Source organism: Astatotilapia calliptera, chromosome 8, assembly GCF_964374335.1.
Source record: "Astatotilapia calliptera chromosome 8, fAstCal68.1, whole genome shotgun sequence".
NCBI classification, from domain to species: domain Eukaryota; kingdom Metazoa; phylum Chordata; class Actinopteri; order Cichliformes; family Cichlidae; genus Astatotilapia; species Astatotilapia calliptera.
In genome coordinates, this window is record NC_137429.1 from 8,659,969 (window position 1) to 8,680,153 (window position 20,185).

Genomic DNA, 20,185 nt, shown 5'->3' on the forward strand with positions numbered 1-20,185 from the left:
AGGAAAATTGGTTTCCTGGCTGGGTAGAGCAGCTGAAACCAACTTTTAGAACAAGATGGACTTAATTAACCCTGCATGAATGTTACAACAGAAAAAAAGAGTATAGCAATAACACCACACTATGGACAAGTTACCCTAAAAATGAGAACACTACAATTCTTGTGACTTTTATACCTTTATTCGGGTGTGAAAGAACAAGAGTGAGTTTAAGAGTTCGTCACAGCCTTTTTCTGTGATGGCAAACTTACTTTGTAATTGACGTCTTGATTATGACCATCATGTGTGTGCTTCCACTTAAGTAAATCTCTTATTAAGTGGACAACTTATGTTGTATTATGTAATTCAGGAATAGTGCAAGAAATTAAGCTGGACTCTAGTTTGTTTCCTATTACCTCACATGCTGGGTGTTGCACAAATTAATTGGCATTAGAGTTGATGCATTTTTTTAATCATCTGAAGTACGAAGGTGTACTAAACTTATTACAGAGTTTTAAAGGGGAAACTATAGAATGATCATAATGGGTGTAGCCACAGTGATGGCCACCATCATCATCACTTTCCCACAAGATTGACTCCCAACTTTTTGATAGCTCTGGTTTTAGAATTGAATTTTGATATCCATTTGACAGCCTGCACCGAAACAATGAACTACAAGGTGTATCGCGGCCATAAAAAGACTTGATTTGGATTGAAAAAAGAAGGGAAATGAAAACAAAAAGGATGCAAAGGTACCACACTGTGTACGTAATTACATTTAACAGTGAAGGAACTACTCCACTGCAAATCCCAGATTTAATAGCAAATGATTTTCAATCTTCTCAAATGTAATCCTTTTCAGTATTGTAGTGTTGCATAATAACACTTTACAATATACTTTGTAGTTTGTGTTGTATGTGTGTAGTACAGTACAGCCTATTTACTGGTACGGTCCAGTGCTTCGTTCCTGAATCGAATCGGTGATTTTATGCTCTTAAGTGACCTGATGTTGGCAGGTTTAAGTATAGTAAAAATGATCTCCACCAAAAAAAGCCGTTGCTGTTTCAAAGTATGGTTGTGTGTTTTTGTCCATGGCGATGCAAAAAAACCTTTTCTTGTTAAACATGGTTGATATAATCAGACTTGTGGTTTCTATAGGAGCACATACCAGCGTTTCACAGTGGCATAGATCATAGCAAGCCTACTTGCTATCACTGGAAAATTATGGCCCACAATAAAAATTAAGTCCAGAGTCACATTTCATGCATGATGAAAAGACTTACAGTGGCATCAACTATATAAAATGTGAGGCATAAAACAAAACCTTTAAAACCACACTTTGCCTTTAGAAAATAGAAGTGATTCACATCAGTTGCTGCAATTTTTAGAGCAACTCAAAATTTACATAACATGCATTATGCATGTTATCATGCTTATGCAAGTGTGAGTCACACAAAAATAGGCTTGAGGTGTTATAAAAAGGTAGGAAAAGGAGTATTTTGAGGTTTAGTGTGTGTGTGCATGTGTGTCAGTGTATACCTTCTGGGGAGGTAATGGTGGAGGAGAGGGGGGTGCCGGTGCAGGATGACTGGTCGATGGCTCCAGAGGAGGAGAAAGTCAGGTTCTCGCTGTCTGGAGTTACTCCGCACTGTAAACCAACAAGAGCAAGCCGTAAGAGAGACGTTCACAACATGATGTGTAAACTAACGTGTAAACTCCCACAGCCGTAGGAGACATGTGACACTGTGAAAATGCATGTTCTCTCTGTGTATGTTTAACACACACATACCTCCTGCTGGTCCGCAGCGAGTTTGTGGCGACAGGCCTCAGATTCACTGCAAGACTTCTCGTCCTCCTCGGGAAGCACAGAGGAATTCTGGGAAAGTGACCTAAGACAAGCGACAAAGTGAATGTACATCAGAGAAAATAACACCAGGAGGCTGAAAATATTATGGAGCAGAAACTGAAATTCAATAGAGTAGGCTAATAATAATAATAATAAGTATTATTATTATTATAATTTTGTAAAAATGTGTGTGGAAAAATCTTTTACTTTTTCTCTGTGAAATCTACTTCAAGGTCCAACAAATTAAGCTACAGTTAGCAGACTTGAACTGAAAAAAATAATTTCTCATAAGAAAGAGCGGGGCAACCATAAGTTTTTTTTTATATGCTCCTATGATCAAAGCATGCTGTCCTAAGCAGCCAGCTCCACCCTTCTCGCTGATCCAAGCAGAAAAAACAAACATCAACTTTGACCAGTTTTCTCTCTGGCCTCACAGGCAGGCTCACTTTGAACCACTCTTCTTGAGTTTAAGAGCCTGGCCGGAGTTGGAGTGGTCCAGAGGAGAGAGGGAGCGAGCCGGGGCAGGGTGAGGCTCGCTGCTATACGGAGGAAGGGCTCCAGAGACGTGGCTGGGACCAGAGTGTAGAGGAGGAGGAGCTACTGAGGTGGTGTTGAGGGGGCCGTTCAAGGCCTCCAAGAGAGACACGGCCTCGTAACCAGGGGGGATGTGCTCTGATGCCTGTGAGGAGAAGAGGGCGGTGAGAATCTGAGTTCAGGATGACTGGAAATGATCACAACACTGTCTCTCTGTTGCGTGAGTTCTGTCTCACCGAGTGTTCCTCTGAGTCGGAGGTCTGGGAAGTGATGACGGGGTTAAAGCTGCTAGGTGACAGAGGACTGAGTTTCTTCCTAATTGCTCGAATCTGCAGCAAAGCTCTGAATGCTTAAAGACAAAGAAGACAGAAATTCAAACAATCCATACATCTACAAACAAAATTGAGGAAAAATATGATTTTAAAGGCTACAAACAAGATGAAGAGGGTTTGGAGGAACTGAGTTAATTATTATTTAATTGCCAATTTGACACCTTTACATTACAGATTGTTTGTGAACAAGTGTCTTCATTTTTGTTTGGCTTTTATCAGTTTGGGAAACACTAACCCTGTCAAAGTGTATCAAAATTTACTATATTTTTAAGTATTCTGGTTTTAGCTACAAAAGAAATGTTTTAGCACGAGAGGTTCCAAATCTCTCCTGCAGTGGATCTGTTAAATCTATGATGCAGATTTTACACTTTTTTCTTTTACATTTCTGATGCAGTTTCCTATAGTCTCTAGAATAGAAGCAGCTACTGTTTAAAACGTGTTTCCTTCCTCCCATATTTAATTCTACATGAAATCAAACAAGGATTTTATTTCTTTTTTATTTCCTGTAGTCTTTAAATAAATGAAAAACTAACTGAGTGAGGAACCATAGGATATTTATCCCCCTCAGTGTGCAGAATACATCTTGTTCAGCTAAAATATGAACTCGTTCTGCACTGTTTTCATTTGATTGTAAAACAAATGTGCCAAAAGATCAGCGTTTCGATATCTGAACTTACGCAGTCTGCAGATAGGGCAGCAGTTGGCCTGGTAGCGCAGGGTGTCTGCACAGGCATTGCAGAGACACAGGTGTCTGCATGGCAGGATGAGCGTGTCTCGTACATCAGACAAACACACAACGCACTCCGCGCTGTTGTCGCTGATTTCGTCGTCAGCAACCTGGAGACAAAAATCATCAAAACACTCGGAAGAAGTCGATTTGCGAAAGCAGGCAGTGACACTGATTTGTTTTGGTAGACTTTCACGTCACTTCTAAAGTGCTCTGAAACGCTTCATATGTTTTCCCATTTTTACCTTTGATTCCTGGCTGTTGTATTTGTTCTCGATCCCATAGATCTCCTGCAGTAGGTAACTCACTCCATCAACCTGGGAAAAGGAACACAGCGATGAATAAAGGCGGCCGCTCTCACGGGCCAGACGTGAGTTTCAAGGAGGAAATAAAGCTTTGGTGTGTCTTTGTCTTTCAAAAGAATGAAGTTGCTACACAAAAGGACGTAAGATGGAGGGAAAGAAGAAAGGCAGATGTATTCACCACTTGTTTCTGCTTCAGAGGCTTCACACAGTAGCTTCCATCCATATGCTGGCAAAGAAGGCAACAGTTGTATGTATTATTAATACATCTGTAAAATATTAGCCTGTTTTTGGAGTTTAATATTGACAAGACATCATAACAATGAATCGTGATAAATCAAGAATAAATGATCCAAATTTCTGGAAATATAATTTTGGCTCTTACCTTTTCAAATGTAGCTAGCAGTATGTGAGAGTGTCCCAAATGATCTGCAAGGATGAAAATAAAACAAAAAACAAGTTGGTACATCTTTATGCATATTCATATGACATCACCAGTGTGACAAAGCACATTAGCTCACCTTCTCCCTCGTCTACAACAGCCTGCACAACCATGGGGAAGATTTCCTTGTCCATATCAAACTGCAGCTGAGGAGAGAAACACCGCAGATATCCATCTGTACAAACTGGCTTCATGCTCCAGCACAACCTCATGTAAACACACGTTTCAGTGATCGCGCTGCAGGTACAAGCCGCCTACCTCATCGTCGGCCCACTCGCTGAGGTTGACGGTGTGTGATGGCAGACAGAACTGCTGGCAAACTCCCCTTTTGAAGTGTACCGTCTCAGACTGCAGTGAGCTGTCCTGGGGCAGGTAACTGCAGGAAGCAGATAGATACAGGTCAGGATATAAGAGGAAGGTAACAGGAAATGGCTGTTTCTATCTGCTGTAGCTGACTATAAGCAAAATAGGTAATTGTTTTTTAAATGTAGCAGCTGGAGAGGGGGAGTCTCATTTAAGTCTAATTTATTCTGAGTAAAGTGGTGAAAAAGCAAAATGTGCATAGGTCCTCCGTCCTGTTTGGACAGAAATAGAATCACAGCTTCTTATGCAAGATATGCAAACACTGAGCTGCATTTAAGATATGCGAGACCGTGCTGGCATAACAATTTTCTCTGCCACACTAGCCTGTTTTAATTTACACATTTATCTTTTTTCTTTAAGGATGCAGCAATGTCACTTTTTCTCTTCAAATATTTATTCAGAATCAGAAGCATCTTAAACGAATTGGACTCTGGTTCACTTTCCTCTCTGCATACAAAAAACAAAGCCTTTTAAATATGCAACACATAAATAGGCATATACACACTATATTCACATATATTTAGCTTTGGTTGTCAGCCACAACTTATCTCAAACTCCAAACTTCCGTGTACGCTAATTTCAAGTCCGCATGGCATTGCAGAGAAGTCACTGGGCTCACTTTCATGTAAAAACACGAGTCCATAGCTGGTCTTCATATGTTAATATTAACCAAAAATGAACATAGTGATTCTGTTTTCCCTTGTAGGCTAGTAGATATTGCTGGCAGTGGCAAAAAAGAGAAGAAGCACAAAGCGAAAGTGATCAAATCCGAAATTAAAACAAGGGCACTCGCTCTATGGTGAGAGCTACACGCCTCCCACATTTTTATGATCCAAGCTGAAGATTTAGCGAAAATAAAATCAGCAAGACGGCATCAGCACTCTTTTTTTCCTACACAAAGCAAACGGATTCAATTCAGTAGCTCTTCATATTTTTCCCCTGGTCATCTACACCACAACCGCAGTTGCTCTATGCACCCACCAGTGGGGCCTGAATCACACTACCACAGGCTCTGTTTGGGCCACAAGTGGATGTTTAGAAAACAGAAAGAAAAAAACACACACACACACATAGAAGTCGATCCTGTCTTTGCAGCAGTAGTTTTGTGGGGCGAAAGTAACCTGTTGCCACTCGGAGGAAGAATCTGTGTTTAATGTGGATCAGTGTTTTATGAAAACACAAGCCAGAGTAATTTGTGCTCAACTCAAGAGTTTACGGACTCTCGATTCTAGACGGTTTCGCCAGAAATAAGCACAAATAGAAACACAGCTGTGATTACGAGACATCTGGTTCTACATAACTGGAACAAATTCTGCAGACTAACACCAGATATGCAGTTATAGTTCAATAAATGATAAATGGACCGGTTCTTATATAGTTACTTCATCAGGAAAATGACTCTCACTCACACTGGCACTCCGTTGTGAAACTCCTCTATGGCCTGGTAGTAGATGGTGATGGCCACCTGTGTGTCAGCATCAAAGGTGAACTCGACATTGTAGCAGGCTCTGGTCTTCCCCGCTGCTTCGTCACCGGGCAGCTTCAGGTCCTCACTGCACCTGGATGAAAAAGGGAGAATAACAATGTCAATTATTGTTTTAGTTTTGTTTGTTAGTCTATGATTATGAAGTTTTTTTGTGTGTGTTTGCGAAAAGCAAAAAAATCTGTTTTATAGAGTGCGATAAATATCTCAATAACGTAAATCATGGTTAAATAACTTGTATATATGTATTTATTTGCCTTTGGCTCTAAACTCAGCACAAGCTTTCATGTGTATCCAGGCCTCTTGTATGTCTACAAATAACAAAGATTTCATCTCGCAAAAAAATTAAAACAAATGAAATCAACACGCATAATTTGACACTCTCTCTTATATTTTTTGCTATGACTTGCTCCCTAAAAGCAGATCTGCTGACATAAAATTAGACCAAGGCTGTGTAATCAGTGGACAGATGTGCGTACCGTACGAGTCGCAGTGTGTCCTTTCGAATGTTTATAAGGCTTCGTAGCGTCTTTACAGGTTCCTGAGGTGGAGGGGCTGCATACGGGAACTGAAAACAGAAAGGAACAGAAAACAAAAAACAAATTATAGATGCTAAATACATGTTATGATACTGAAGAGTACTACCATTCATTTTCGTCTCGACCGCACAACATTCCTCTCTTCACCACAGCAAATTTAGGGCTGCATGATGACCCTGGCTGCTCCCAGTTTAACCTTAACACAAAGATGTTTTTGGTTTGTCAGCACAGATCTCGTCGATGCTGACAAGTGCTGAGCAAGAGTAAAAAATCTGCCCTTGCTGTGTCTTTCCAGGGATGGGCCTGACACTTCAGACAGTGTTCGGTAGGTTCCTGAACTTGTGTGTAAAACAGCCCAGCGTAAAACTGAATCTACTTACAAGACAAATGGCTAATTGACAAGAATATAAAGACTTTCTGTGATGGGTTAAACCTTGGTGTAAATTAACACATGAGCGTGAAACTTGACCCTATTTGTGGATCACTGCTCAGCACTCCTTTGTTGCGTGTCTGAAGCCAAAAGTTGCTGAATTAGCGTAAGCGGAGAGCCGAGGTGGTTTAAGGATCTCTGGAGGATGTGGTCAGATACCTCGACACTACAACCCCCAAATCTGTACGCCTCTGTGTTTAAGTGTGTTTGCGTGGCTGTGAATGGCACCGTATTCAGCACTATTACACATCTGGGCTCAGCAGGAGTCACGCCTGTAAACCACACAAACAAACACACATCGAGTAACAGATGCTGAAAAGAGCCATTCATCGGGAACTCACGGGCAATACTGTAGGTCTTATTAAAAATCATAAATATCAGAGCAACACTCTGCACTTCCTCGCACACTCCCAGAGTAAAATCAAAACTCACAGATTGTTTCTCCTGTTCAAATAAAGGCCAGTGTTGTTCAAAGAACCCACAGGTCAGTTTTGGTATTGAGAAACTGTAGAAAAAAGCTCAGAGTGACACCACTAACAAGCTGATACTAGGCTGTTACAGTGTTTACAATGTTCACCATGTTAGTTTAGCATGTAGCATGCTAATATTTGGTAGTTACACTTTGCAAAAGCTTGTCCTAAAGCTAGACTCCTAATACTAACTCTATAGCAGGCACCACATATTAACCACTCAGGAAATAATACCTACACGAAGCCTCGGACAGCTGAACCTTAAACTCTTCTCTTTGATCAATTTAATTTAACATTTTCCAAATTCTTTCCAGAGATGCTCAACCTCTAACAGATTTTTTCCATCCATCTTTATTTATAAAGCACCATAGCTGACACAAGGTGCTGTAAATTGGAACTAAACTAAATCATAAAAATACATAAGATATAAATAAAACCATAAATATAAAAAAGGCAAATAAAAAGAAACCTAAAACAAGAAAAAACTCAGTTTCGCTGGGGCCGAAGGTCAAAGAATAAAAATGGGTTTTAACGTGCAAGGGCAGGTTATTCCATAATTTAGGAGCAACTCAAACTTGCACAAAAGTAATTGCACTGAAATATCTCCACTGACCCCTGCACCACTTGACATAAATTACCCCGACCATTCGTGCTCATTCTGATGCTCCTTGGACTTATGTCTGTGCTTAAAATTGTCGGTGCTCAAATTGTCCGTGTCATCATTCTCTGTCTGTCTGTGTCACCCGGTGCTGTGTACTTCTATTATATTATACTGTGTATAATGACAATAAAGGCTTTCAATTTCAATTTAATTCAATGGCAGAAAAGGCCCTGTCCCCTCTGAGTGTCCTCCTAGACCTCAGTACTTTCAGGAGCAGCTGGTCAGCTGACCTGAGAGACGTACAGGGTGTGTATGGATGAAGAAGATCAGAGCGCTGAGGCAGGGCAAGACTGTGAAAGCGTTTAAGAACAGTCATAAGAATTTTAAAATGAACAGGCAGCCAGTGCAGTAAAACAGAAAACATTTCACTCTTGCCAATCGCCTTAAGTGATAAAAAGTGGACTTCACCACTGCTCTAATTTAAAATCACTGTCCAACTTAAAACCAAGGTCGGTAATGACAGGTTTAAAATAAACTTCCAGGGGTCCCAAATCAACAGAGGAAGACTCACAGGGACGACTGGGTCCAAACAGGAACACCTCGGATTTTGTTTCATTAAAATTTAAAATGTTTAAATTTAAGATTGCTTTAATGTCATCTAGACAGGCCTAGAGAGGTTTTATTTTATTTTATCTTTTAATTAAAATTTGTGTAGAATTCATGCTGTTGTGCATGACAAAACCCATGCACACTTGCCCTGAAAATTTGCTCATAGTTACCGTGAACATGTGGATTTGGAACATGCCAATTAAATACTTGTGGTCATAAATTAAACCCAGCAAGCATAGTTGAAACAGTATTGTGGTTACGAGGCAGACTGCCAGACTGATGCTGTTTCCCAATCCAACAGTAGACTGGTGTGTCTTACAAGGCAGAACATATTGATCATATTATTGCATATCTAAAAAAATAAATAAATGCTGTAAATGTGACTCAAAATGTATCTATTTGTAAAAGACTTTTTAGAGAGAATGTGCTGCTGGCTGTCCATTCTACACATTCTAGCTTTGGCTGAAAAATAGTCCCAAAGTAAAAAATTGTGCTGTGATCATTGGCAATCAAGAACAACAGGATTTAAACCGCAGGTTTGGAGGAGGAGAAAGGAAAAGGCTATAACAATACAGACAAATACAGTACTGTGCAAAAATCATGAAAGCTTTGTTGTAATTTCTTTAAGTAGTCTTCAGGAATAGCTCTCTAGGCTTCTTGGAGGACATGCAAAGGTCGTCTTTAGATGTTGGCCGATGATCTCACACTGCTTCAGTAACCTTTAGGTGCAGCCTCTGGGGAGGCCAGTTCATGTTGATAATGTTTAACTATGTTGTTTTCCTTCCAGGTATGCTTTTACTACACTGAGAGTGTGCCAAGAAGGAGCGGCTGCAGCCTATCCTATCTGTTACAGGGCAAGAGTCAGGCTGCACCCTGGACAGGTTCTTAGTTTGTTTCAGGGCAAACACATAGAAACAGACCCAGGCAACTTTAAAAAAGAAAATACAGGAACGTCAGGCTCCTTTCATGTTCCAATCTGATATTTGTATATGATACTATTCCAATCCTGACACAAAATCTGCAGATACCTAAAGTCCTGATTCAATAAAAGGACTAGGTGTTACAATCCCTTATAATACATTGCTTCAAATAGAGAAAGTCTTGAGGGATGGCTACTATGAGGAAAGGCAGGCCAGAAGCTTTACCAGCGGGACCCATCATCGGTTGTGTGTCTCAACTTCACACGGTCTTTCGGCCTTTTATCACAAATTATTCTACAAATTTTTTATTTATTTTTACTTCCTTGATTAGGTTTAGGGATTATAAATCCTTAGCCTAGCCTTAGCCTAAATGTTCTGGAATAATAATGGAAATGAAAAAACTTATCAAAATCCTAAAAATATCAAGCTGATGAGTGGAAGTCAGTGATCACCAAAGAACTTGTGATTCATCCTCTGTGAATTAGGAATGCCTCTGAAGAATCTGACAACAACCCAAAGGTACTGGATTCAAAGTAGGCCACCTAACCATTGTTGCCAACCCGTGTTGTGGCTAAAATCCATTTTGCATTTGTGCTGTCCAGCCAGGGCACTCTTAAAACAAAATCCCTAAATATAGCCACGTCCATTATCCTGTTTGTCGAGTGGTGCGGGAGACTGAGAACACAACAACTGCGGTTGGATTTATGATTCCACAGCACCATCTGCTTCGAAACCACCAACCATTATATAATGCTGGTAAAGCTTCAGACACACATACAAGAACAGAAAAAACAAAACATCACCAGCTGAATTCTGAGCCCACGGGAGGATTATAAACACCCATATAATCGGGAGAAAAACTGCACTCCTAATTTTAGCCCCAGTCTAGACAGAAACAGCACTGCAACTGCGATTAGCACACAGAGCTAGATGAAGCCCAGTCTTTCTGTTCCATATCAGCTTCAATTTATTCCAACATTTTAGCCCCTTCGAGCCTTTTGGACTGTGTTAAATTCTCTTTTTCCTCTGCGGGTTTGAGCTCTTTGCAATCTGAAGCTCTCATTAGTTTGAACTTCAGGTTCATGATTAGGTTTGCACGCACCCACCGGAGGGACCATCACTTATCAACGTCTCTGTAGACGGACTCAGCAGACTCTCATTTCATTTTTAATTAGTTTGACAGGATGAGACGTTAAAATAAATTTCAATCAATGACAGTGTGAAAGACCGGTAATTGCCACTGCAGGAGTCAAGCCTGCTGAAACTTATCAACTCCTGTTTAATAGGAAGAAGACAGCAATACCATTGATGCTGAAGTGTTAAAGAATCAATTTTTCCATCGATCAAATGCAGAAAAATGTTTTTGCTTCTCAGATGTGCAAATTTTTAAGACTGGACACATTTAAACATTGTCTTCTTGGAAACAATGAATATCCTTCATTTTCATTTCTTTGTTTTTTTTTTCTTTTTTCTTTTTTACATTTTATTGTGTAAAAACTTGCTGAAAAACCAAACGTATCATCAATCAATCCGGTTGTTCAGTCTGACGTCACTAGCCGTGTCTGGGCCTAAACTCCGCTGCAGGTCCATATATCAAACGATCACTATGGCATTATTGAGAGTTGAAAAACTGTCTAAAGTCTTTCATCTTTAATAAAATGATCAGCGTTCTGCTCTACCAGGTGTAACAATTGAGTTTAACATCCAGGCATCAATGAAAACGGAATTTATGACATTTAACGGAGTTAGAAGTTAGCAGGGAGTTAGCTCGCTAGCTTCTATCTAAATACAATATAGCATGTCCTGACTGCGGGGTTTTGGAAACAAATTCAAACGTACAGCTCTGTTATCACTTCCAGCATAAATGAAGACAGAAAACTAAACAGCAGTGACGTTTGTAGGGTTACTGAAGTTGGGCTAGCTGGTATATAATGATGTGCTACGTGACCGCTAGCAACACAGCTGTGTTAGCATAATACAAACAAGCTAACTTTTTTTCCACTCGATAAAAGTTAACGTGAGTGTTCTCGGTGGTCAGAAACAAATGTAATCGCATGGCAGGATGCTGTAAAAGGACCAAACTTCAGCCAGGAGAACAACTGAGATAATCCATCCACAATACGAGGTTAGTCATTCATATACTGCTGCATGGGCTGGGCTGTAGTTTATGGAACGCCAGGACTGCCATAATGAATTAATTAAATACACCATTAAATAATTAATTAAATGTGGCAATAATTAATTAAAATTGGAATTAATTAATTAAATAAATAGTTATGATATATGTAATTAATTAATTATTGACACATTTAATTAATTATTTATGTATTTCACATTTTAATTAATTATTGACACATTTAATTAATTAATTATTGACATATTTAATTAATTATTTATGTATTTCACATTTTAATTAATTATTGACACATTTAATTAATTATTGACACATTTAATTAATTATTGACACATTTAATTAATTATTTAATGATATATTTATTTATTTCATTTTGGCAGTCCTGACGCCTGGCTCTCATCATGAAATAATTTTATCTGTCAGCCTCACCCATCAAACTCAGGGGGCGGGGTTAACGCTGATCGAGTCAAAACCATTGCTTTGGCCTGGTGGCCATTGTTTCTAGCACACAACAACCGGCATGTGGAAGCTAACAGAACTGAGCTTTGAAAAACCCTGTTTGTGTGTTACCAAATACCGTTTTAATATTTTTTTAGCCGAGAATGTAGTGGTTTAATCTTCATGTGTCTGGTCGGTTTGTCAAGATACAGCCTCTTTGCAAAAGTGTTTCGATGATTTCGGAGATGTCGTCCCAGTCTCACGGCAAAGCGTGGGATAGACCCGCTCGCCTCGCAAGCAATCACACCGACAAAGCGCAGGCCCCGGTACACAGCTGTAGTAACCCCCGCTGACTTCTTTTACTGAGGTTATATTTATCGGTGTTTTATTTCCTGATGTTCTTATGTGTCCTACGTGTTTCAGTCGCCAATTCTGAATTATAACTAACATTAAAAACATGTTGTGGTGGGGCGTGGTCTGCGGGGCCGTGCGGACGCACCTGCACGGCATCCGCAATCACGCCCGCCGTGTTAAAACACGGGGACTGAGGGGTTGGTGGTGGTGTGGTGTGATGTGAATCAAATAAAGTTGGCTCTGAACGTCGCTCTGTGGTCCCGCCGTGCCTTATTCATGCCACATTGGTGCCGAAACCCAGGAGGCGGCATGGCGGGTACCTACCAGAGCCAGGAAAGGAAAGAGCTGGCCGAGATGGTGGCCGAAATAGCGGCCACCCAGCGGAAGCAGGCGGCGGAGGTGCGTCGCCAACAGGAGGAGCTGCGGCAGGAGAGCGAACGCCACCTGGGGAAGATGGCAGAGCTGGCAGCGCTGCTCTGGGCCTGGGCGCCACCCCCACAAGTGTGTCTCGAGGACAGTGGAGGAGCCGTGTGGGTCACCTCGGCAGCCGGAGGTGGTGGACGAGCCACGCGGGGGTCCGAGCCTGCCGGAGGAGGAGGAGCAGCAGCCGGGTGAAGGGCTGCTCCTGCCGGGAGCGGTGGAGGAGCCGCTCCAATCGGAGGCCGAGGACGAGGCGGGCGAGGGTCTACACCTGCCGGAGGCAGAGGAGTCGCTCCACCCGGAGGGGGGCGAGGGGCGGTGCCTGCTGGGGGCGGAGGCGCAGTGCGGGGAGCCGCTCCAAACGGGAGTGGCGGAGGCGGTGGCGGAGCAGCTGTGCGGGGAGACGGAGGTCCCTGCTCCAGGGCAGCCTGTGCAGCCGGAGTTGGAGGCAGAGGAGCGGGACAGCCCCGCTAGGCCGGGGATCGGCGGGCTGGCTAGTCCAGCCTCGCTGCCACCAGTCGATTCTGCGCGCCTGGCGTCTGCCCAGCCGCCTGTGTGCAGGAGCACACGGCCATGCCGGTGGGGCCGTGTCCGCTTGCTACGCGGCCGACCTCCGGACCAGCTTCGCCGTTGCCGCTGGATGCGCGGGCGGCCACCAGAACGGACGCTTCCCCGTCGCTTGGTCGGGGGCTGGGGCGCCGATGTGTAGGGGCCGAGTCTCGCCCCAGGTCGCGGGGGGGAGTAGGTTTGGCCGGATCACTCCCCGGCCTCAATCGGGCGATGGGGGTATGTGGTGGGGCGTGGTCTGCGGGGCCGTGCGGACGCACCTGCACGGCATCCGCAATCACGCCCGCCGTGTTAAAACACGGGGACTCAGGGGTTGGTGGTGGTGTGGTGTGATGTGAATCAAATAAAGTTGGCTCTGAACGTCGCTCTGTGGTCCCGCCGTGCATTATTCATGCCACAATGTTTAAGGAGGAGAGAGAGCAAATCTGTTTAACATCTGATCTTTGGGTTTTTGTTCAGTAATCAGCGTGACCTGTGTATAAACACATAAAAGAGAACGTTGGTGTTTCCGTCATGTAGTAACTGCTGGCTTTAACTGTACAAAGGTTGTTCGACACTATGAAACACATACAGACTTCATGATGTTCGGCTAATATTTTTATTGTGAATATTAATCATGCTGACCTCGCTCTGTACACCACGCAGCGAGGTCAGCATATCCACGATATCCTCAGCTCCATGAGTTTCCCAGCTGACTATCTAACTGCCAACTATTCCAGAGACGTGAAAATATACAGCATAAAGAAAAGTGTAAGAGACTCAGCAGCAGATTAGAATTACAGTTATACATTTAATAAATCACCAAATGAATCCAAGAAACGAGCAAACCTGTTCCGACAATTTGAATTTGTATTCCCTCAGCTGCAGACTCGCTGCTGTTTAAATGTTTGAAAAGGAAGATTAGATATAAACAAACGTCAAACATAGACTCAGTCTGCCTTCACATTTGATATGAGGCCAGCACGTATAGTGGCCTCAGCAGGCTATTACTGAAATACACGTGCTATATCATAAACTATGATATAAACAGGGAGGTCCTATTAACATGTTTAGTTTTAAAGGACACCTTCCTGCCTTTAGTCTCATTCATGAGCAGTATTCGTTTTCTTCTAACATCCAGAAGTCTGCACAATGTGTTTCATAGTTTGTAACAAGCCTTTGACAGGTAAACATAACATGACCGAAAAAGCAAAAAAAAAAAAAGAGAGAGAGAGAGAGAGTGTTGATATAAGAAGAGAAAATTCTCTCAATTATGGAGACAGACAAATGGTTCATTTATGTTTGATGTGTGTTTATTCCTCCCTAAATATCGTCGGTGAAGTTCGCCATGCACGTCAGATTTTCCTGCGCATTTTTATACCTCTGCCAACAGAGAGAGAAAAAAAATCACATTCTAACAGACAGCTGGTGCTTAGAATACAGTTGAATAACTATTAAAAAACAGATGATATTTAGATGATAGTTCAGTCTAACACATGTGCCAGTGAACCATTAAACGTCTGTGAAACTATGCAGTTATGAAACGTAACTTTAACCTCAGCCAAACCGATTTGCTCAGTTGTAAATAAAACAGCGAAGTAAACGTGACCCGACAGACAGAACCTGAGTGAATGAAGTCCAGCGTTTAACCACTGAGAGCTAAAACTCAGCTGAGGTTTGAAAGCTGTGTGCCGGTGATTGGACATCAGCCGCTGATGAAGCTGTTCGCCTATAAAGTGCTCTGTAAGGAAACGAGCTCCAGCAGCTCTGCGCTCGGGGAAAACACTATATTTACTTATCTTGTGCAGAAAAATGCGCTGACATTGCTTTATATCGAGCACCGGCTGCCCAGTTAAACTGTGACTATCACCAGGTAACGTAGGCCTGTTTCTTGAATTAGCAGCAGGTGTTAAACAGCTGACAGATGAGGAGGAGGATGCATGCAGGTAAACTGAGGGTCTGTTGAGCTGATCGCTGGTTTCGTGAGAAAAATGTCAGCTCGTTCTTTATGTTACAGAAGCACAGAGACACAAGACCAGGCGGAAAGAGACGATCGTTCGGTGAAAATGAGAATCTGCGAATGCAACATGTGGAACACGGAGAGTGGAATATGTAAACAAACCGGTTAATGTACCCCCTCGGTGCGCTCTGCATGCTAACTGTTAGCAGAGCTAGTGAAATCTCTGAAAACATCTGAGCACTTTTGCAAGCATGTTCTATGTTGACAACCTGACCAGACATACGGCGCGACATTCGCGGCTAAAACACTGTTAAAAGTGTAGCTGGTGACAGAAAAACGGGGTATTTTAAAACTACACCACCACCATTGCTGCCTGTGATTTGATCTGCATTCTGGGATAACTGGCTGCCCCAAGTCTACACAAGCAATCGATTATCTAGGATCGACCTGTTTTGACTTACTTTGCACGGCAACCAATCAAATGTTAGAGAAGCTGCATGGGCAGCGTTAACCCCGCCCCCTGAGTTTGATGGGTGAGGCTGACAGATAAAATTATTTCATGACGAGAGCCAGGCGCCGGGACTGCCAAAATGAAATAAATAAATATATCATTAAATAATTAATTAAATGTGTCAATAATTAATTAAATGTGTCAATAATTAATTAAAATGTGAAATACATAAATAATTAATTAAATGTGTCAATAATTAATTAATTAAATGTGTCAATAATTAATTAAAATGTGAAATACATAAATAATTAATTAAATGTGTCAATAATTAATTAATTACATGTGTCATAACTATTTATTTAATTAATTAATTCCAATTTTAATTAATTATTGACACATTTAATTAATTATTTAATGGTGTATTTAATTAATTCATTATGGCAGTCCTGGCGTTCCATAGTAGTTACATCCTAAGGTTTTAAAAACTGAGCTTAAATAAATGATTAGCGGTAATAAAAGCCGAGGGAGGTCAGTGATCACTGACTGTTTTAGGAGCTTTTTGAGATCAAACAGAAGAAAATACATAACATTAAACATGTTAACAACACAAAAGCCATATTAAACGCAGACTACTTTAGACCCGGAAGTAGGATTCGTCGTGTCATCACTGAACAACCGGATAGAAAACAAAAGGAGCCTTTGTTAATGTTTGATGTTTTGTCCACGTTTAACATGAACATCAACCATTGTTACAGTATCAAAAGCCACTTTTTTGGGTACACAAACATCTAACAGCCAATCACATGCTAGTATGCAGTGATCTGAGGCATATAATTATTGTACATTATTCAAGGAAGCCCGTTAAAGTTCAAACTGAGCATCAGAATAGGAAAGAAAGGTGATTTACCTGACTTTGAGAGTAGCATGTTAGTTGGTTAAGTTCAGACTAGCTGGTCTGAGTATTTCAGGGTCAGAATTTAGCATAAATAACAGTAAATCATCTGTGTTACAAAGAATTAAGGAAATTCTGAAGGCAAAAGGGGGGTGTAAATCAGTACTAGCAAAGTGTAACTAACAAAGAAGTACAAAGGAAAAAGCATGAAAATGTGATAAGAAATTTCCTGAGAAACACCCCAAATTTTTGCTTTTGACATTATATTTTACTGTTAGTGTGTAAAAATACCTACCGCTACTGGTCTGGTCCCCAGGAAGTTAAGGTCTGTATTCTCCCCAAACAGGTAACCCTCCGGGTGAGTGGAGTCAAACTTCTCTCCCCCCATGATGAAATGGCTGGCAAAGTAACTCCCTGCACAACGAAAAAGAAGAAATAAGAACATATTTATGATCGTTTATTACGTTTCAATGTACATGAAAACTACATATACAAAATGCAAATTGATGAAATCATTTTCATCGAAAACTGAAGGAGCCATGCGAAATTACGCTGCTACAAACTGACACTTTGCGAGTCCTACCCATCTGGCACTTCACCGACATAAAACATTTATACTTCCTATAAATCTCTGAGCCTACATTCTCAGTATTCACAGATAACTCGCTGTAAGAGCCAAGTAATCCCAAACTGCATGATAAAATTACCTCATCCTGTCCCTAAACTGGCAGGTTAGACAAAATGACCGAAAATAGTGAAATAAAAAGCTGATGACTAAAAGACTAATGCTGGGCTGTTATTGTGCTGTAGCTTCTATACCTGTTTACCTAGACTCAAGGGGGATGGCAGCTAGACTAAATGGACATTCTGCTTTTTAATAACAGGTTAGGCTAATATCATAAGACTGTAATGGAGGTTTGCGGTCTCTAAATAACATGCTGGGCAGTCGAGTCATGTTTCTGCAGGGAGGACATCTGGTCTGGCATTGCTGGTCTGAATCTGGCTGCTTGGTTTTTCACACTTATTAAGACCATACAGGAGGATGAGGGTTTGATAGTTTGACCTTAAAGCCATTAACATAATAAAGGGGAAAAACAGCCTAAGCGATGAGCCTGTCTCCCTCTCTCTTCATCACTTTATTTACAGCAGGTGGGAGAGGCGACCTGGGCTCAGGCTCTGTCACCAGATCCCACAGACAGGAACTAGGGCTGACAGATCGGTTTCGCTGGCAGCAATAGCCACCTCTATCCTCCCTGCCAGCATCACCACCACTACTGCTCCAGGCTACAACCGGGGCTGTTATATCACAAATTTATATCGCCTACGACTAACTCAGCTGCTGTGGCAACAGCGGGGCTAATGGCAGCCACTTTTCTTCCCTTCCATCCTCATCACAATGAGCACACGATGTCAGGATGAATCTGAAATATTACTCTGATGTTTCTGAGCGTGAGAAAACTCATATTCCCGGATTGTGTTGCAGATCTAATTTCGTGGGAGATTTTATTTTAATTTATGTAGTCGCATTTGACAGATTTGAACAGCAATACGATTACATTTTCTAACACAATGCCTGTTTGGTATTATTGTTAATCCGGGGAGGGGGCTGGACACAATGCAGCAATCAGAAAATATCAAACACGACAGACTGAAAACACACAGGTCAGTCTGAAGGAAAGGGCCACTTTATTAGCTGGGTCGAATGAGCGTAAGTGACCTGTGCGGACTAATGTTTATTCATTTATTTTTTTAAATGTAAAGAAAAGGTCTTCCAGATATATCCCATAATATGGCATTTATATTTAGTCTGACTAAATTTATATTTAGTCAGGAAAAAAATATCTTGGGAAAAAAAGGAAATAAATGATCAAAACTAAAAGACTCCACAGAGCTGAAGGAATTAAATTATTATTGATTGATAATTATGTTGCAACTATTTTGATTATTCTTTTAAGTAAAAGTTTCCAGCTTCAGCTTTTATTAGGATTACAAATTATTTTTTGTATGAGTCATTCATTTGATTGAAAACTGTAAACTAGCCATATTTAGATTTTAGACATTTTGAACTTGTATTTTACAGTTGAAATCACAAGAACATAAAATAATGCAAACATAATTGACAGGCAGTACTGGGTGGACATTCACAAATAAACTGAGATTTATAGTTAGTAAATTAACAGTTTTAAAAATGCATAGATCATCGCAGCTAAAATTCAAGCTTTAAACTTTAAAATATATTCTAATTTGTGAGTTTTATTTCTCAAAATGAATATATCTGACTAGTCTTTTAAATGCCATCCATCAGGATTTATTCCTTTCCACAGCCTGATTTAGTCCTAATGCCAACCAGATGCACCAAAGGAAAAGCCAAACCCAGTTCTGCCTGCCAGTTTCTCCTATTCATGAAAAATTTGAAGTTGAATTTTCATAAATACGTGCAAAGGACAGTTAGTTATAGAAACATAGGGGTGCTGCTGCGTGTTGCTGTCCTTCTATGGATGTCACTACAATGCTGCAAGATGAAGAATAAATTAGAATAAATCATCTAGCACATAAATATGGAGTAAATGGAAAGCGCACTTTTAAGTGGGTGGAAAGGTGGCTCGTGAAAAACACCGGTCTCCACAGGTAGCCGCTCCGGGTTAAAGGCTGAAATGACCCTGCAGGCCTGTAAACTCACGGGATACGAAGGTGATGTTTTCCCTCCAGAATAAATCATCTGCAGCGAGTTTTAGATAACACTCACCCAACCCAGTCCGACCTGTTGTTTGGTGACTTACCAGATTTCGGTGGATAGCGGTACACCGAATTGGACGGGATGTCCACTTCTTCCACGCCTATGTTTTGTCTGCTTGTTAGAGCTCCCATTTCCAGTCAAATAAAGACAGCACGGCTTAACGGGCATAACACTTCAGGTCCGCTTTGTACGCTGCGTCTCTTTACTCCCTATCATTTAATCCAGTTCGTGCTCCCCTGTCCATTACTGTCGGGTCCGAGCCCCGCCGTGAATGTGACCGTTCCGGGGATTAGTAGTTGTTCTCTTGCTGCTTATCCCTCCCTGGCCAACAGTGCAAGCTTGTGTTTTGAGGCAGAAAACAGCTGTGGTAGTCCCTTTAACTGCGGGGAAGCGCTTTCGTGGTACGCCGCAGTCGTTACCGAAGCGCGATCCCCGCTCCTGGCTTCACTTTACGGGCTCGTTTGTGGAAGAAAACGGCGATGTGCTCGTCTCCCGGCCCTACTGGATGTTGATCGTGTATTCCCCCCTACCGGGTGCTCGTCGGTGCTGGATCCTGTCAGAGAGCTCTGTGGCTCCCCATGACGTCAGCCAGGCACAAATCCAGACCGTGGTTTTTTGCGCAGTCCCCCTCTCTCCTCTCCAGCAGGCGCTAGTGACGAGCCGCTTTATAACGTGACCT

At 41.6% G+C, this 20,185-nt stretch overlaps 1 protein-coding gene across 7 annotated transcripts in view; it reads right to left on the reverse strand.

Moving 5' to 3' along the window:
- The window catches only part of rnf157 (ring finger protein 157), a 29,604-nt gene extending 9,535 nt beyond the window's left edge, over nucleotides 1-20,069 (reverse strand). For all 7 annotated transcript variants that reach the window (XM_026178287.2, XM_026178290.2, XM_026178286.2 and 4 more), the window contains exons 1-14: nucleotides 19,550-20,069; nucleotides 17,065-17,183; nucleotides 6,485-6,573; nucleotides 5,932-6,081; nucleotides 4,418-4,535; nucleotides 4,239-4,305; nucleotides 4,103-4,146; nucleotides 3,899-3,946; nucleotides 3,661-3,732; nucleotides 3,366-3,525; nucleotides 2,593-2,705; nucleotides 2,269-2,501; nucleotides 1,766-1,865; nucleotides 1,516-1,624 (exon numbers count right to left, since the gene is read on the reverse strand). In XM_026178287.2, the coding sequence (XP_026034072.1) occupies nucleotides 1,516-1,624; nucleotides 1,766-1,865; nucleotides 2,269-2,501; nucleotides 2,593-2,705; nucleotides 3,366-3,525; nucleotides 3,661-3,732; nucleotides 3,899-3,946; nucleotides 4,103-4,146; nucleotides 4,239-4,305; nucleotides 4,418-4,535; nucleotides 5,932-6,081; nucleotides 6,485-6,573; nucleotides 17,065-17,183; nucleotides 19,550-19,637 (1,510 nt within the window). In that variant the 5' untranslated portion in view covers nucleotides 19,638-20,069. The remainder of the gene's footprint in view (nucleotides 1-1,515; nucleotides 1,625-1,765; nucleotides 1,866-2,268; nucleotides 2,502-2,592; nucleotides 2,706-3,365; nucleotides 3,526-3,660; nucleotides 3,733-3,898; nucleotides 3,947-4,102; nucleotides 4,147-4,238; nucleotides 4,306-4,417; nucleotides 4,536-5,931; nucleotides 6,082-6,484; nucleotides 6,574-17,064; nucleotides 17,184-19,549) is intronic.
- Nucleotides 20,070-20,185: the final 116 nt, after the last annotated feature.